Below are 19,360 nucleotides of genomic sequence, written 5' to 3'. Positions count from 1 at the left end.
CTTCACTGATCTCCTCTTTCCACGTTTTCTACAACCTTTTCTTTTGCACCAAATCCGCACCGGGGTTAGAGGGATGCAATGTCGGAAAGCTGCTCACCTCGCTGAATTGCTGCTACCCACGAGCACGCAGTCTACAGCCCGATAATAAGCAGTTATAAAGGCCATTTGGACTGGCACAGAATATTAGGAGATTTTAGTGCTCAGTTTTTCCTCCACACACATTTGAAATCCTCTGTGCCATAAAAAAAAAAGCTTGTGAGAAAAAACAGCCTGACAGGTACAAGGGAGCTGACAACAGGGCTGCTTAGAGACCCAACATTTGCTTTCTTATCGCTTGCCTTCACTTCGTAAACTCAGTGCCAGCTTTTGAGAGGGCCTCAAAAACAAAATCGGCATTTACGGCTGCCCTGTGTCACTGGAGGGGAGGCCAGGACGCCCGTCCCCCCTCATCCCCACCCCACTCTGCAGCCCCACTGCCCTCTCCCCAGCTGCTTTCGTACATGCAGACCAGCACACACGCCAGCGTCTCAGAGAGGAATTAGAACAGCTCAGCAGCAGCGTCTTAATTTAATTAATTGTCTTTCCATTCTTGGGGAAGCTGAAAAACAGCGTTAGATGGGCCCCTCTGATCTTTTCTGCTGTCTTTCACTGGTCCGTGTTTAATCCTTCCTGTTAATTGCAGCTGTGTCCAAGCTTTATGTTACCAGGATGATTTGCATTCATGCTAAACTCGACTCCGGAACTGCACAAGCAGCTGAACAAGTGAAGTATCCAACTGCTGTGCTCTGACCTCGATAAGGGCGGCAGGCAGCCTCGACTGCGGGAACAGCTCTCCACCAACACATGTAAAAACTCTCCATATTAAGATTAAAAGAGAGATGGGAAAATGGTTCAGCCTGCTCACCATTTGGTTTGATGGATTTCTTTCTCTGTTTTATCAAAGAAGCTAAAGAGATTCCACAGGTTGCAAACCAGAGTGGTATATAATTATGTGCATGCTAAACTATGTGTGCCTCCTCCATTCCACCACACTGCTGCAGTCCCACAAGCTTTTATTACTTTTTATTTAATTCAATGAGCCAACAAACTATGGCAATGGTCACAGGGTTTTGTTGAAGTGAGAAGGAATGACCTCCACCTATGTCATTTATGAGTGACAAGCCACTGAGGACAATCACACAGCAAATTTGTGATTTACCTTTTGCATGCGTTTGTCATTACTGTCTGTTCTGAAACCTGCAACAAGCTGCAGAATAACACAACGCTGTTCATAGGGCCTTGCCACCGTAAACAAGGATTTTGTACCAGCAGCTCTTATCAGAGAACCCAGTTCCTCCGCCTGAGGCGGGAAACAGCACACCTGCAGAGCAGCCCAGGTCATGAGCCCAGCTTAGAAAATACGAAACTTTTATCTGGACAGAACAGCGTAATGCACAAGTGTGAACACTGCTTCCCAGGCACTCACACTGCTGTTCAGCAGGGTTACAGATCTCAGATTGTAGCCCCCTTGTTGCTGGTGCTTCTGTTTTATCACTATGACTAAGGAAAATCTTGTTCTATCAGCATGGATGAAGGATGTTTATCTTTTGAGATCTTCTGAAGAAAGCTCCCTCTAATCTGCCAGAGTTTGTGGCATCTTCACTGGAGGAGCTCTGTATCAGTATCCAGTCATATACATAGTCTAATGGCAGGAAACACAGTTAAAAACAAGTAAAAAATAAAATAAAAAACACACATGGAAACATGGTAATCTTAAAAACTTTTATTGGTACTGTTAAACCAAATGAACTAATTTAATAGTTACAGATAGGCAGAATTTCTGTACATGAACAATGATGAGAGCACAACACACGGTATACCCAAAACCAGCATGAAGGCAGCTAAAACCCCAGTATTTGGTACAAAGGTACATCAGGACAATCTTTAAACTTCCTGCACCGAAACAGTATTAGTCACAAGAAGAATTCAAATATGAAGTCGCTGTGCTCATCAAAAAGCCTCATCCAGAGCTCAATTATCTCCAGAGTTATCTCTTCAGGTCAAGCCTACCAAAAGTGCGGTTTGATTAAGCAGCAGACAGGTATCTTAATGATACCAACCAGGTTTTCTCCTATTTTTGCCTGATACTGGCAGCGAATGTACTGTTCCATTTGCAATCTCTGGATAACAGTGGTGTTTTCTCATTAACTTTTTGCACAGCAATTAGTCCCATTAATCAGTCAAATCAGTTCAACTTTAGATTACAAAAGCACTTAGAAAAGAGAAAACAAGAAATTACCTTGTTAAATTTAATGAGCAAGGAAAAACATACACCATGTGGGCTGTAACACAGTACTCCACACTCCAGCACTGTAAAACTAAACAAGAGCCTGAACAGTAACAGCAGCCTACAGAATTACAATCATTTTGTCCGTAATACTGAAGACTGCATAATGCAATAGAGCAAGAAATTCTTTTGCTTAGGAAAGCGTGCACCCACAGGAAGAAAACATCATAGCAAGCTTGCAAGGATGTGATATTCAGAAAACAATTTAGTTTTGCGGTATTATGGATACTGTCTTTGATATGCTATGATAGCATAAAAACAAGAACTGCTTTACCAAGTAAAACATTAGATTCTTTTCTGTATTTGCTGCTGCAGTTAAAGAAAGCCTGAGGATTACAATTGCTTCTGTGGCCAAAAAGGGTTGCAGTTCAGACTGTATACTGTACACGTTGCAGTGAGCAGGTGATGTATTAGAATTTATTCACTATCCATTTTCATCACGTAGGAGGGCTGCTCTGATCCAATACAATTACCCTGTAGGGGGAAAAAAAAGAAAAAGAGTTACACAGTTGGTTTCTTCCTATATCAATATGTGCAAGCTGAAGAGAATGGGATTTCACAGTGCCCCTTTTGCCTCCCAGGCACAGAAACCAAGAGAGAATATACAAATGTTCTAATTTCTGCCAAAAACCCAATTTAACTCAAAGCAGCTCACCTGAACGGAGAAGGCCAAGATAGTTGACGCCGCAAGCGGAATTTCTGATCCTCATGATGTGGGTCTACAAAAACACATAAATTTAACACAGAACCAAGAACACACAGCCACACAACACTTCAAAGAGAAAGCTCTGGTTCTGTCTGCACATTAACAGCACGCAAAATCAAACACTACAGCTCCCTCCGCTAAATCCATTAAGTTGCATTTGTAATCAGAAACCAGCCTCAATTCTGTTGCTCTGTTGAGTGTATTACCCACAACCCTCTTTGTGATGAGAAAATATTCCCTGTTTTCAAAAGCTGAAGCCTGATCTTAATTCTCTAAAAGTATGACAGCAAATGGTGCCACATCTGTTAATGTTGTGCAAGTAATAATCAGAATTCTTTTATTTTCAAATCTCTGGCTTTAAAATTACCATCAACAATTCCGAAAGTAACTAGTGATTTGGGACATTTCAAACTTTGGGTGGCTATCTGGAAAGCTAAACACTCATACTGTAAACTACACACTGACTTGTGTAGAAGTTTTTAACTCTCACAACACTGAAGATAAGCTTCAAGTCATCTTATATTAAACACTGAAAAATCAAAAGCTCTCTCTGAAAATGAAAGGCTGTCTTAAATTATTTTATTTCCAGACAAGACACAAGCTCTTATGTATTTTTACAAAGCAGTTTTTAATTGACAAATACTGGTAATAATGGAACCCTTTACTTGAGCTGCAGAATACCAGCCAGCTTTGACAATTCCTGATGGAGATCTGGAATTAAGTAGAACTATACCAGAAACACAGTATATATACATATTTTTTTAAATCAGGTGGAACATAGGAATGTTTCTCTTATTTCCTTCTTTTATGTAGTTCCTTGTATTCTGCCATGACTCAGCTCACCTATGGGCCAAAGATTTTCTCACTGATCATCTGGTATGCAAAAATGGAAACTTTGACCAGAAAGACATGACCTTTCTACTTCTTAAGGAGTCACTAGGACACATCACTAGGACTAAAATGCCAGCTAATTTTTCATTTTCACATTGACTCTTGAATGTTAGATGCTAATTCATTCTTCCCGTTTGTCCTGATCAGCTTCCAGTCCAGAGCAGCCTCCTCTCTTTTAAAAGAGCACAGGGAAGAAACCATACCCAACTGACAAAGGAATAAGGAAAAGAACAAAAGCTTTTAAGATTCCTACTCTGTGCAAGCTCAACAAGTTCAGTGCTAACAATTTAATAAAAGAGCTACTGCCCAGCAAAGCATCTAGTAGCTTCACAGATGAACGGGACCTTCAGGACTCCTGGCACAGCTTTCTGGCTCTCTGCTTTCTCCCTTTGTTTTGCACTCCTTTACTCCACTCTTCATTCCACCATCTCCTGGATCGTTCAGGTTTGCAGCCCTTTAATGACAGAAATTTTATCATCCCAATTCTCTGTATTTTCCTTTAGAAAGACTGAATACGGAGCACTAAAACAGAAGCCTCCGGAGATACTAAATACCTTTTTATTTTTGCCCTGACCTATAATGGGCAATTTCGCACACGTGCATGCACACACACACAAACACACACCAAGACTACAGAAGTGCTTTACATGTGTAAGCAGACTCCAATGATTCCCTGTGTGTCAGCATTACATGGAATTACAGTTTGACTGACTGTGAAACGGGCTTTGGATTGAGCCCTTTATGAACATGGCTGTGTATATATTGCAGGAATCTGTCTGCCCTACCAGTAAGATCCTGCTGGTTATCATGACATTTGCCTTCTATGTTCAAAAATTCTGATGCCAAAGAGAAGACTTTTGGTGTTCCCTAGTAAGATATACCTTAGGAATGACTTATGGCTACTCACTGGCATAGCGTGGAACCTTTCAGAGTTATTAGGCTCTGATCTTTGGTTCTAAGAGGGAAAAAAAAAGGTATTTGGAACATACACTTTTTCTTAAAAAGCGATGACTATTATTTCTGTCGTTTTCTTCACTACTTCCTACGTTGTCATGACAGAGTATGATTGTCTTCTCAAATTCTTTTTTTAAAATCTTTTCCAAAGAGCTTTCATGATTCTGTTCTCCTAATATATATTCTTCTTCCTTATTATCTCAATAAATCCACCACTCTCACAAATTATGTCTAATTTCTGTAAAGATGATGCACTACCTTCCAAGTCTATTGGAAACTTTTGCTTTCCACCTACAGGAAATCTTAGCAAAACATTATTTTCTCTCTCAATTTAGGACTAAGAATTCAGCCTCCTGGGAAATTCCCCAGTACTTTGCTGGCTAAAGAGTGGCAGTCCATTTTCTAAAAAGTCCCACATAAGTTTATCTTATGTTCTGTGTACAGACCTAAGGACAAAGTATCAATTATCAGCTAACCTAGAAGTGTGCGCTTGAGGTTGTTCTTGGTTCTCCTCATCTTCAGGAATTGTATGAAGCATTCTTTCTAAAATATCATCAAGAGTAGAATGAGCCCTGCTGAACAAAAGATTTAAAATGGATGCTAGCAAGTTTAATATTATACATTTTGAAAGAAAACAATCATAGCCATCAGAGTTCTTAAAGGAGCTGACTTACTATAAGCACAGAATCTTGACAAAATATACTGGAACATTATTCTAAAATTTTACAATTCGTGACCAAATCTGCCTTAGAAACAACATCCTTATCATCCTTGGTTTTTTTTTCATACCTTTCTGTTTCCTCTGCTAGATTTAATGTCTCTTCAGTCCATAAGCTATGATCTCTCTTCTCATTTCTCTCAGTTTCCTTTTCTGCCTCTCTGTCTTCTATTTTAATTTGATTGAAAACTATTCACAGAGAAAGATTTTAGTATTAATTTCAAAGGTATGAAGGAAGATACTAAAGAAACTGTGTTTTTATTTATTGCACTTGGGAAACTTTCAGTTGTCTGTTTCTCAGTTATTCTTTCCTCAGTCATCCAATTTTCTACCAATTAAGTAAACTCACACTATCTAAGTTAGAAGTGGTCAATAGCAAGACCTAGATAAATGTTTTACTGTACCACATTTTTAGGATCACAAGAGTGAACATTTTGCTTCATACTAAAATGCATGTGGAAATTAATCTTTAATCTCTCCCCTTACTAACTTAGACACAGGAGAAAAATCAAAAGAAAACCTGTGGATGCTAGCTTTGTTACCCTATTTAGCGAAATCCAGTGATATTCCCTCTCCCCCCCACCCCGACTTATCTCAGTAAATTCTGCTCCCTACAGCATGTGAATATATTCAGCCACCTTCTGCTAAGCTATGATAAGCAGGAAGCAGTAGGCTGTCACAAAAATGGAGTCTGAAATAGCTGTACTTTATGCAAATACAACAAAACCACAGTGATTGAACAGCAAGCGATACAGGCTGCTGCATTCCTTACCGCCTAAAAACAAGATACTCTCATGAATAAAATCACAGGCGCTTCTATTCTTTGGGTAACAGTTTTAAATGGAAAAGATCTAACAAAGCTGTAGGATAACACAAACAAGCGCCGATATCATTCTCAAGTGACTATTCTATTTAGCTTTGTACAAACGAACTCACGTTCTCCCCCCTTTTTTTCAACTGCTCTTCCACTTCACTTTCTGACTCATTGGAAACAGATGCAGGGCAGAGACTATAGAGATTTAGGTTTTCTGCTCCTCTAACATTACTCTGTCCATCTAAAAATGATTCCCCCTCTATTCTTATTTGGGGTTTCAAAAGCACAAAGATTCGCTACTGCTATCTTTGGTGTCTTCATAACAGAATAGGAAACATAATGATTACCCAGGGTTGCGATTTTCTTACACCATGAGATCAGAAGCGTTACTTCATTACCGTGAATAAGAAATAAGCAATTAGGGTGCACTGGCCACTTTCTTGCCTGAGTCACCTGCTCAAAGTGGAAACACTCACTCTTTCTTGCATCAGCTGCTCACCACCTATGCTTTTGTGGGTTTCATCCCGTACATTTGGACACATCATACATTACAGAAGCAAAATGAAAGTTTAATTCAGATAGCTCAAACCTGCAAATCTTCCACACCAGATCCTTGTAGACTTTAGAGAAGAGAATGCACAGAAAACAAACACTAAGACATTTTTGCCACTGATAAAGAAGGAACCATTTCAGGAAAACACTGTATATGATATTAAGGCAGGCAGAACCCTCCCAAATTTCTGTGAAACTTGCCAAGATAACCACAAATACAAAAAAAGAAAAAACTAAAAAATAAAGCTTGTCACACAGCTGAACGTATAGCTACTAGCATTCAAGTAATTCTGCAACAATACAAAAAATGTTTTCTATTTATAATCTCTATGTCAGGACTTTCGTCAACTAACCTTTTGTTGGCATGCCACAGTCATACAATGCCTTCTCTCTGAAGTCTTGAGTGGTGGAATCTTGCTGCTTTAAATATTCTGATAAAAACAACGTATTTCCTTACTGATCTAGATAGTCTTTCTAAATTGACTCTAACCATTTAAGGTACCATCTTTCTTTATCTATCCAAACCTAGATGAAACCTCTACATAATCTATAATTAGTTCATATGTTAATCTTACAAATTGACCCTGACCAAAATTTATTCACTTGATGCCTGTCTCCATGTTCCTCGTTTTGGAGAAGGAGGAAATAAAGAGATTAGAACACGCCTGTGTGCCTCATTTCAAAACCAGCACAGGAGCTATATACAATTAATTATCCAAAAGCATGGTGTTTGTGTAGGATGAGTTTTAGCTGAATAACCAAGGTAAATTTATCTGTAACACACACTAGTAAAAATAATGAGTTTTGCACTGTGTTTTGTCTGAAGATCTATGCAATTATAAAAAGAAACGTAAATCACTGAAATGAAGCTCTGCAAAAATATGTGAGTAACGCAGCTACCCAGCCCGCATTTGTTTTAATGGACAACATGCGTATCTCTGTGACACCTGTCAAAACCTCAGTCTACACTCGCCCAAAAAATAAAATAAAATAAAATAAACCCACACACCTCAGTGTTAAATCACATCTACACTCGATAGCCTAGCTGCTGTCATCGGCAGCAACTAACTGTTGTTTGAAATGCAGGAGCTTCAAGAATTAACTGATCATGGGGAGCTTGAAGCCAGTTATTTAAGCTGCTGATGCCTAGCTTCCTAATCATTGAGCTGACTCCAACTAAATGGGAAGCTCTTGTGTATTTTAGTAGCGAATGATTTGGGAGAAATCCTGACTGTGTACTGAAGTACAGCCCTTTGCTTTAAAACACAGCTGGCAAGCCTCACCATTTTGGATAAAGTGCCTCTTACCAATTTCATCCAGCAGCTCTTGGGCTGGCGGAGGCAACTCATCAATGAAGCGGTTAGATGTCTGTGAGAGTGCTGAGAGAGGAAATGTCTAGTTAATTAACAGTGATTAATCCTTAATAACTGTGACATAAGCTTCGATTACGACAGCACCTCACTGACATATTTCATTTATCAACCTTCCTGAGCCTGGCTCATTCACATTTTACCAAACACCCTTAAATAATTTCAAAATGGAAAACTCATCTACGGCTAGACTTGCACATAAAGGTCTCAACCTTGTAGTGCAAGTTTCAAGCCAATAAAATTTATACTTCAAATGTAGGTTGAGTAGAGGTCCGAGTTCTTCAGTTATAGATTTTGTTGGCACCTGTAAGCTAACTAGTAATATACAATTACTTGTACTGTTATTTCTCCATATAAAAAGGGATGCCCAAGAGAAAAAGTAAGCTGTAAAGTGTCTTTTAAAATCCGAGTGTGCATGTGTAAACTTACCAGATTCCTTCCCGGTGCTTCTCAAGGATGAAGCAATTACCGACAACCTGCTCTGTGCAAGATCATATAGAATGAAACAAGTGTAAACCAAAGGACTTCTTCAATCTTCCCCTTTAATAAACTAAGTCCAAAATGAGGTAAGTCCTTAAGCAAGCAGCAAACAGTTCACTAATTTTTAATTCAAGCCCCTCAATCAGTCCAGAATAGAAAAACAGAAGTAGCATCCAGATAAGCCAGATATTCCAAAAATTTTGCTTAGATAACTTTTCAGGAGACTTTTTGCTGGTCTTAAGGTAGCGTTAACTACACAAACTTTAACCTTTTAACATTCTGTATAGACAAATGGACCAGAATCCTCAGAAAGGACAGTTCTGACATCTCTTAAGATCCCATTCTCTGTTTTGAATCTTTTAATATTAAAGCCAGGCACACCCATAAAAAGCAAGAGATTCCCCCCCAAAATCAAGAATTTGTAATCAAAGGCAAGCCCTCACTGTTCTCAAAAGGAACCAGTTGCTCCATACACTTAATCCCAGAGGAAATTTTAGACAATAAAGTGACATAACCAAACATCTCCACAGTGCCAGTCAAGGCAGCAGAGCACCGTTAATGGGCTTAATGAATTCCAGCAGTCTGCTATGCAAGGCCAAAGACGCTGAGCTGACCTGCTGACAGTGAACATGGTCACTACTGTTCTGGATGAACAAACTCTAATTTAATCTTTAAATGACAACCCCATCAATGAATAACAATAAGAAAAGCATAAAGGCAACTATTTTATACATAAATGGCCTGGAAGGGCAGTTAAGATAATGTTGTGGCTCCAGAACATTTTCAGTTCCAAAAAGGTTACTGGAAATCACTGCAGTGACCTTGGAAATTGTCAACTCAAGAGAGGATTTTTTGATGCAGCAGAGTTGATAACATTATGCCAAGTCTGTGCATGTAATAAAAGGGACAAACTTAATCCCCTAATACAAGGGCTTTCTGAACATTTGTGTGCATCCAACCTACCCGTATTACCAGGAGGCTTCCATCTGTAATTTTCTTTCTGAAGGAGTCACTCATTTACGTGCTCATTTACCTTCCCAACTACAATTTTAAGAATTCTTCAGTTCCACATAAAAATTTACATATTTAATGAACACACATTTACTTTCATGCAGATTTAACCCTCACTTCCACACTGTCAAAAAGCTATAGTTCACAAGCGAATTGAGAATTTGGAGTGGTTCACATAAGCAACCTGCTGCTGATCCACCAGAAGACCAACTTCCCAATCCCTTCCCCCCACACACCCCCACCAACAAAAACATACCTTTTCTACTCAGTCAACTTGCTGATACTCATTATTTTGCTGTTGCAAGATTACTAGATCCAATGCAAGGCAAATGGCAGTTCTTTATTGTCAAAGGAGGGATGGAAGGCAGGCAAACCCATTTTGATGGTGGCACACATCTACACAACATTAGGGCCAATGAGAAGCCAACTCCTTGCAAAATCAGTGGCACACATGGACTGCTTTGAATTCAATTAGAACTTTGTAATATCAGCAGATCCAGGATTCCAAAATACTCAAAATATTTCTGTTTCTCATCTTGTATTTATTTTAAAGGAAAAAGATTTTAAGAGTTTGGCAGGCATAAGGTATTATTTTCTAGACTTACAACCTTGTTCAATCCAGAGGAGCAAGCTCCTGAAGAATCAGAGGAAATTTCAGTGCTGTTTCCCTCTTCATATGCTGTAGTGAATGTCCTGGACACTGCAGAGGAAATCTCTTGAGAAACCCACGAGGAAGTATCCAAAGCTATTTCATGAGAGTGTCTGTATTTCTCAATGGCTACTGGAAGTTTTTCCTCTAGAATTAAAAGAGAGGGCAAAGATGGATTTCTGCCTGGGATTTCCATCTCAGACACTAATAGACAAGGACTTTGCCAATTGAAAAAGTTTTTACTACTCTATTGCACAAAGTTAAAGCGCAAAGCGCAAGGTAATTCATTACCCCTAAACAACACTTAACAAGTTCAACAATGCTGAGATCACTTTAGCAGCACTGAAAATGTACTACGTGCTTGTCTGGCTTTAAAAATGCAAAAACCCTACATTTATCACTCCCTATCAGTTTCGAATTCTAAGACAATTTCTGATTTACGAAGGCTACCACAAGCATCAATTGTCAAGTAACTATTTTTCAGAGGCCTTTCAGATACTGGCTTTTTCAGCTGTCTGCCTATAAATTCTCCTTTAGTTCTACATGTCAGATTCCTTTTGACTAAACAGGCTACAAAGGTTCAACCATCACAGCCAAAACAAAGATTTCAAACCACAAGCATACCGTGTCTTACGATTACTTATTCCAAGCCTGGCGTTATTGCACTGGTACTACATGAACGGAGCTTCCATGATTCACACCAACCAATTCTACATTAGCAAGTGCTGGCAGAGAAGCCTGACTCCCAGCAGGGGAAGGTTCAGTCAGTCACCGATTCTTCCTTCCCTCCCCTCTGCAGTTACCTGAGCCGAGTGGAGTGCTGACACTCGTTGGTGCATGACTTGCTCTGGGTGTTTTACAGTTGATATCCTTAGAGTAGCTCTCTTGCTCACAGGAAATACTTGACAAATCCTGAATATCTGTCAGGGATCTAAAGAATCGAAAGATACTCTGACAGTTAGAATATCCACTTCTTACACTTTTGAGTTACTAAATTCTGTTATTTTCAGGTTAAATTTCACTTTGTTCAGTCTTGCCTAGCTTTTCAGAAGGAAGTCAGATATTCCCTTTGACAAGTTCTCACAGAATTTTTGGAAGGCTAAAGAACATCATCTTCAATGATCTTCCAGAGAGAGAAAAACTTAATTAACAGCTTTCCCTTCCTTTATGGAGCTCCTTCCTTTTAATAATTCTTTTATAAGCAGAAACTCAGTAAATTGCCTCCAAAAAGGGTGAGATCTTCAAATGTGAACTAGCATGTACAAAGCTATTTCCAAAGCCAAACGAAGATCAAGACTTAATGAAAATTAAAGATCTGTTAAGCTAAGACTAAGTCTTAGGAGCCTTTAAAAGAATGACACAGATAAAAGTGAAACTGCTACATATCTGCACAAGCAGTGATGTCTACTCGAACTACAAATGTTTTTAAGCAGGTGCAGAACTGAGATATTAAGAGAACTAACATCTATTGCAGATGTACCCTTGTTTACATTTTTCTTATGTAACAATCAGATGTTGACTGTTACCAAATCAGTAATTTATATTCAAATCCCAGCTATCTGTAAAAAGAAACTAACTTTACTAGGTAGGTCACAAACCTATTTTGCTAACTGTTCCTAAGAATCACAATCAGCAGCCTATTTTTGTAATAATATTAATGTAATAATATTATTGTATAATATTTATGTAAACTAGCAATTTGCTGTTTAAAATAATTTAATTTCTTCTGTGTACTTTGCACAGAAGAAACAAGGAATACTTAAACGTGAAGAGGTACATCCAAATTATACCAGGTTAATTGCTTATGAATATAAAAATATTTCAAGTAAGCTAAGGTATATGATTGCTCTTTTGTATCAATCTCCCTACTTATGAAAAAAATATTATTTCGACGCTTTAAATAGTATTCTGTCTTTCAGTTTTGGTCTGTCACATGTTCTCATTTTATATCAACAGAAAACTTCTAGAATGATAATAAGCCAACTTGCTGCAGTTTCAGCAGGAAACAGTCTGTGGCCTTACATCTCTTTCTCTCTGGATTCCTTCTGCGGCTCCCTTGGTATCACTTCGTGTGCTGCTTCAACACTAGAATGAGGAAGAGGGGGGGAAAAACTAGTATTAATTGATCTTCTTGGAAAACTATGAAAATAATTTTTTAAAGAGAAAAGATACTAAGTACATTTAAATGACTACCTTCTCTCTGGGACAGACTGAAGCTCCTAAAAACTTTTTGCTTAAAGCCTCACAAGACAAGGAGAAGGAGAGCTAGACGGAAACGCCGTTTTAAGCACATTACAGACTTGTATCCAGTACAGAGAACACTTCTAACTGACATGAGCAGCTTCCAAACAAAACTAACTGAAAGTTAAATAAAAATCTGAATAAACATCACTACATTGTTTTATCATCCTTTGACTAGTCTGCACTGTAAGCGACAAGGAGAAGGAGAGCTAGACGGAAACGCCGTTTTAAGCACATTACAGACTTGTATCCAGTACAGAGAACACTTCTAACTGACATGAGCAGCTTCCAAACAAAACTAACTGAAAGTTAAATAAAAATCTGAATAAACATCACTACATTGTTTTATCATCCTTTGACTAGTCTGCACTGTAAGCTATTGTCTCTCAAACAATCACAACACTCTTCAAGGTCAAGGAGGGATTCAAAGCTGATTACTGCTAGATGGTCAGACAATAACAGTGCTCTGTCCTGCTGCCAAAAGCTCCATTCTTCAGGAAAGGGAGGAAATAGGAACATCACCCTTTACCATAAGGCCAAGTATTTACCCTTGCTACCTACCTTTGGTACTGGTAACTCAGTCCCTCTAGAGGGGAGGGGAGCAAGTACAAACACTGACAGTAAATACAGTTCTTACTCCCACACTGGAGAAATTGAGCAACTGCTAATTCCATGGGAACATAAAGATGAGCTGAGGGGAGCTCTTACAAAGCCTGAAAACTACTGCTGAAAGACCTTCTGTATCTCTTTAATGGGAACATATGTCTCACAGCATGGGGTGGTGATTCTGGCTGACATCTCTAGGCATCAGGACAATACAAAATTCACAGAAATACTGGACATAACCCTCATGTTTGACAGATAATGAGACTGCAAGTATCCAAGCTCAGGATAGGATCATCTGTAGGCAAGCTGCACTGAACATACTCGCATCAGTCCTCCCGTGGCATGGGAAAGGCATGATCTTCATGCCACTTGAGCTCCAATACCAAAGCACATCAAAATCTAAAACCAATGACAGAAGTCCTAATTTGAATTATCTTCGCTCTGTTTAAGGCTGTTGTATATCAGTGTAAAAGGAACTGTAATATACATGACTTATTTTTTCTATTTTATCCCCCTCATTAGGCAGACAAAAAGATACTAAACACAGTGAAAGACAAAGCCCCATGAGACTTGTGAAAGTCCTTTTAATATTTTCTTGCCAAAAAGATATTATACATAGTTCATCATTAAAAAAATACCACTAGCATCTTATTTGAATATGAGATATATGAGCAGAATTAATAAAGAGAGCATACTTTATAACTTAATTTATGCTTGAACTAGCAATGAAAATAATAGTCTTTCTACCTGGCTACAGGCATATGGCTAAGTTGATTCACTCCTAATGTGTTACTGCCAGAATTCTGTGCTGCTGTGCTGCAGAGCAATATTTTTCCTCCTGAATACAAATAACAAATGTTTCCCGTTATTGGGTTTTGCAAGTACAAAAGAAAATGACACAACTCATTGAACAGGAAATTACAACTTTATTGTATTTTTTAGTTCTTGTGACCTTTGTTGTTGTCAAGAGACAAACACATTTTTAAAGACGCATTTTCATAAACATACCACAGCTGCTAGTCAGTCAGCCACTGGAGCATTGGGGAACACTGTAATATTTATAAATTTGAGCTGAGTAAGACAAATAATAGAATAGATGAACAATGCTGGTCCTTGCATTATTTTGCACACACGTTATCAGCTCTTACAGTTTTTAAACTCAACAGAGACTTCAAACAGTAAGAGTACTAATGTATAAACACAACTCTAATTGTTTCCAGCACCATAGCAAGTTACATGAAAGTGTTAACTCAGCCTTCAAACGTAAAACAAAGGTTGCAAGCAGGTTTTAACTGAAACACAGCAAGTATATGATTGCTGCACTCAACCTGAGCACCACGCCCAAATCTCATCTTCCAAAATCCTATGTGCCCTGAACTCTCATTAATATAATGGAGAATAAGAGACCAAGTGACCCAAGAGAATCTAGCTTCAGCTTTCTAACAGGAATGCTGCTGACAAAAATATAAGCGCAACAAAAGACTTGTTCTTGCTGACTCAGAAGGACCCTCAAAAGAAAGAGCACATTTAATAGCAATACCTGATCCAGCATCCCCAGATATCTGTTTCTGTACATAGACTTCTTGAGTATCTTCTAATTTGCCCTCAGGATTTGAGGTCTGAAGGGGGAAAAAAGGAAGCAAATTCACATTCTCATAGGCAAGCTGTGAGGTGTGGGACAATTCCTGTAGGATGATGTTCAAAGCTTTCAGAAAGGAGACACGTATACTTTTTAAGAGCTGGTCACTGTGAGGAACAACAGCAAACAGCATGGATTGGTTTTAATAATCAATTAGTTTCGATTCTTCCTTAGGAAATGAACAGAGATTGTTTTAAGACTATGGAGCACTATGCTGGATAGCACTAGGAAGAAAAGGCTGACATTATCAGCAGCCTTAAACTTTCCTCAGCCTACAGCAGCATAATTTTATGGCTCCACAGATTACATGATTTCCTAGTAAACAATCTTGAATTAAGAAAATGGGTTTCTGAAATTTTTTTTAAAGGAAAAGCATTAGAATTTTCTGACTTTTAGATAAATCTTTATTTGTAGATATTCTTTCAAAAGAGAATAAAAATTTTTGTTCTTCAGTTTTCTGCAGCTCTTGTTCAAATCAAATGGGAATGTAAATAAAGCCACATTTGTTTTTACTAACTTCCAGAGTTCTTGACATAGATTTCATTCCTGTCTAGGCTGTGATTTTTACCTTTAGTTCTGAGTTTTCTTGAATGGTGGGAGGAAGGAAATAATCAGGATCGGGAGTCAAAAATTCTTCAGACACATCAGGAGATGAATCAGGGGAACAACGTAATTCCTTTGAATGCCCCTGTGAAAGATGTTATTTTTTAAGATGCTTTCTCCATGCCCTATTGAAGAATATGCATTTTAGTCAGTAATATTAAACACTACATCAAGCTGAAACAATATCTAATTTGACCACTCTGTTTCAGCCCTAGTTCCTGCTGCTTAGATTACCCTCATGGTTTATAGAATGGAGGGGGTGGGGGGAAGGATCGCTAATCAGATTGCAACTGAAAAGTCAGCACTAGCTAGCTATCTTCATAGTTTGCTGTGCAATGTGCAGAGACTAGGCTAAACTGTTTTACAGATAACTAGCAGAAATTAGATTTCTTGGATTGCTATACGTACTCTGGAGAGATTCTCAACTTGTTGAGGAATGACTGAATTTTTCTGATGGGCTGCTCCAGACTCTGCTTGCTCATCTTCTGATGGTGACTGCCAACTTCTCCCTAGTATGTCACAACGGATGCAATTATTATGCAAAGAATAATGTGGACTGAGTGGTCAGAACCACTGATGGAATATCAATGAGAGTAAAGACAGTAAAGCGACAATATCTGTCAGGAACATGCTGCAATAAAGTCAGTTAAACACATCATTAATCTAGACACGTGAAGCTTTCCTTGTTCCTTTATCCATAACTATTATGAGAGCACTTATCTGCTATATTGCTACAGAAAAAGCATCTTTGAAGTCTGATTGAAGAAAATAAAGGCAGGAAAGCACATTCCATAGATTTGAAAGCTTTGGGTCTCCAATGCTGATAAGATAATCAATGATGAAGGGTCTCTGAGCACACTGGACACCACATTCATCTATTAAAACAAAATACTTTTCTTTGTCTATTATTTATGTTCTTCAATGACTAACCCACTGACCTGCTTTGGGGGAAGACTCTGGAAGAAAAGATGGCCAACTACGGTAACAAAATCACAGAATCTAAAATTTAGTGGGAGTGAGACACAAAATATTTTTTTCCTGCAGCCTTACCTCCAAAACTTTTGAATGCAGACTCCAGATCACTCTCCTCAGATTCAGACCTCCCCTCACTGCCCAGATCCTCAACACAGTCACCTGCCTTCCACCTGTTATCTTTTTGCCAGTCTTGACTTCTTTGGACTCTGACAGTGACATGCTGAAAGGCTTCCTTTATACTCTCGGCTTCACTTTCAGACGTATATTCACTGGGTGGATACGGAGAGATGAGTTCTAGTTGTCCTGAAGCCACTCTTCTGGCCATCTGTTTTACTTCAGCTACACAAAAGGAAAAAAGTTACCTGTCCACACAAGAGAATTCAAACTGTCAAACCTTTCCCCGTGTTTCATGGTGTCTGCAGATTTGGAAATGTTAAGGTTATAGCCTGTAGATTTCTTTATCATCAGAAGAGTTAGACACTTCTCTTTTAAGGAAAGTTTAAAATCTGCATAAGCTGATATGGACAGGTCTTTATAAGAATAATTTTCATTCGTTTGCATTTTTTATTTTTCATGCTGTATTGCCATCCAGTGGTCATTGCTATACTACCCTCTCTGAATTATATGCCGCCCTTCCCTTACATCCTCAGAACAGGGTCAAAATTGTGGTGGTGATGATTCCTCACCCTGAATGAGCAAGACGGGATCCTACTCATCTTGTTTTCCTCCAAGAACAGCCTAATAGTACTACAGCAGTTAAGGCATACAGACCTTTAACTGAAAAATGTATGAAGTTTTAATACACGCTCCCTGCAAGCAAGGATCACTAACCATAATGTTGAATTAACACTGATTTACTTACTCCTCCATTCTGATTGCATCATCCTTGTCTTCTCACTTACTTTGGTACTGTGAGTTTCAGGTGTTGATTTGGGACAGCACCTACAATAGATTGTTAGGAGACACATCAAACTTAATTCACGAGTGTACTGTGTTAAGTATTTGCAAGTCAGTAAAACACTGCATTTTTTCAGTGTTAATTGAAAGGCTCAGAGCACACATGCTCCAAGAACCCAATGGAAGTAATATATTGAACAGAACTAACAGAAGCTTAGAAAGCACAGACAGGAATTTGGGTCTATTATGGATTAGCTAGACAAGTGATAATTTAGAATCTAAATTTCAAAGGCTGTCAACTACCTTCAAATGACATATCTAAACACTGATATACGAGTGCTACGTAGATTTGCATCATTAGGTCAGTAAGCCGATCAGTGGACACCAAAGATACTCACAACTACAGAGAGTAGGGACAATATTTAGAAAGCAAACAAACAAGAAAATCACCATAGCAAACTAGACTAACCAATGTATGGTTTAGCAAGACTATTCTACACTTGCAGGCCCTAACATAGGGCCTGGTCCTACACCTATTAAAGTCAAAGTATTTCCACTTAGAATTGAACGGAGCTGTGCACAGAGAGCAGAACCACCCTACCCAGTATCAGTATTATTTTAAGCTTCCTTGTTAGATTGCTCTCCCTAGGCATTGTCACAGCCCAGGACCAATCCACTTGACACCACCCCTTGAAAACTATGCACATTTCCACATACATTTACATATGTCTAATGATACACATACACATAAACATACATTGCTACATAAAGTCATTTAAACATTTTTAAATGATTTTAATATACTGAGATATCATTCAGCACACCAGTTTCTGCCTCTGCCAATTCTAGCCCTTGAGTGGCGAGCACAGACCTCTGGCAGAAAAGCGTTTGGAACCTGTCAGGTCACAACACTGCCTTGTCGCAGCAGTTACCTGTCAGCTCTGCAGCTGACAACGCGTCACGGCGGGGTCCTAACTGGACGGGTGGCTTTTGGCTTACTGAGAAAACATTCAACGTCATCTTTAACCCTGGATGCGTCCACTTTGACAGTGGCTGTAGTGAGATGAATCTGATGGAAGTAATTCTTTTGTGAATGCAATCAGAACTCACCGCCTTTCTTCTTCAATGCCACTTGCTGCAGAACATGAATCACCCCCTTTCTGACACTGCAAGTTGAACTTTTTTTGGCATCTCCAAGGTGCGCGTGGGAGTAATTGCTGAAATGAGTCCAACAAGCCATGACTCAGCACACGTCAGGCACTCTTGTGCTAATTACTGCCGGGGCTATGAGGCATGCCAAGAACCTGACCATGCAAACTGTATTCCCACGGCTTTATTTCAGCAGCAGTGCTCATGTGAAAGGATGACAGCTCCAGGCTTTAACCCTGTAAAGACTCTGCTGGAGACTTCTAGCAGGTTTCACACGTGTGCAAGATGACTGCCACGACATGTGGTTCCACAGGGAAGGAGTGGATCTAGACAATTCAAGATTATTCCCACAGCAAATACGTGCATAAATTTCTTTCTTTACCATTCTCTTTGGGCAAAGCATGTCAGCTACTTGCATTTAAATAATCAAAATGATCTAGAAGTTATTATGAGGTGATAGCTCTGGCTTCCATAACCAAGTATGCAAACCCCCTCCCCAACACCTTCTTCTGCTTCCTCTTTTCCCTCATGGACCCACCTCCATTTTAGTACAAGGGTTTTTTTTTTCCCCTGCTGAGGCACTGGTCTAATTTAATCTAAGGTCTAAAATTATTTTCTAAGGACCCAGGAAGAACAAGACATATTAACATATGTGAGCCAAAAAACCTGCAGATGGAGCAGATACAGCAAGGTCTCCTTAGGTTGTTTTGTTTTGTTTTGTTTTTTTTAAAGACAAATTAGAACAGTATGTGTCTAATGATGCATTCCTGCATGCAAAA

The 19,360-nt window shown here is 38.9% G+C and overlaps 1 protein-coding gene across 1 annotated transcript in view; it reads right to left on the bottom strand.

The window, feature by feature from the left end:
- Positions 1 to 1,760: 1,760 nt before the first annotated feature.
- The window catches only part of TEX14 (testis expressed 14, intercellular bridge forming factor), a 31,758-nt gene continuing 14,158 nt past the window's right edge, over positions 1,761 to 19,360 (bottom strand). The window contains exons 14-32 of the mRNA XM_064523171.1: positions 18,543 to 18,649; positions 17,398 to 17,477; positions 16,611 to 16,874; positions 15,969 to 16,069; positions 15,526 to 15,645; positions 14,859 to 14,937; positions 14,066 to 14,156; positions 12,494 to 12,556; positions 11,275 to 11,402; positions 10,431 to 10,618; positions 8,761 to 8,812; positions 8,269 to 8,340; positions 7,315 to 7,392; positions 5,667 to 5,784; positions 5,354 to 5,449; positions 4,831 to 4,878; positions 4,268 to 4,377; positions 2,982 to 3,045; positions 1,761 to 2,800 (exon numbers count right to left, since the gene is read on the bottom strand). Of these exons, the coding sequence (XP_064379241.1) occupies positions 2,764 to 2,800; positions 2,982 to 3,045; positions 4,268 to 4,377; positions 4,831 to 4,878; positions 5,354 to 5,449; positions 5,667 to 5,784; positions 7,315 to 7,392; positions 8,269 to 8,340; positions 8,761 to 8,812; positions 10,431 to 10,618; positions 11,275 to 11,402; positions 12,494 to 12,556; positions 14,066 to 14,156; positions 14,859 to 14,937; positions 15,526 to 15,645; positions 15,969 to 16,069; positions 16,611 to 16,874; positions 17,398 to 17,477; positions 18,543 to 18,649 (1,896 nt within the window). The 3' untranslated portion in view covers positions 1,761 to 2,763. The remainder of the gene's footprint in view (positions 2,801 to 2,981; positions 3,046 to 4,267; positions 4,378 to 4,830; positions 4,879 to 5,353; positions 5,450 to 5,666; positions 5,785 to 7,314; positions 7,393 to 8,268; positions 8,341 to 8,760; positions 8,813 to 10,430; positions 10,619 to 11,274; positions 11,403 to 12,493; positions 12,557 to 14,065; positions 14,157 to 14,858; positions 14,938 to 15,525; positions 15,646 to 15,968; positions 16,070 to 16,610; positions 16,875 to 17,397; positions 17,478 to 18,542; positions 18,650 to 19,360) is intronic.

This window comes from Dromaius novaehollandiae, chromosome 19 (genome assembly GCF_036370855.1).
Source record: "Dromaius novaehollandiae isolate bDroNov1 chromosome 19, bDroNov1.hap1, whole genome shotgun sequence".
Lineage (NCBI taxonomy): Eukaryota > Metazoa > Chordata > Aves > Casuariiformes > Dromaiidae > Dromaius > Dromaius novaehollandiae.
Note: the sequence above shows the minus strand (reverse complement) of the source record. Positions and strands in the feature narration are given on the sequence as shown.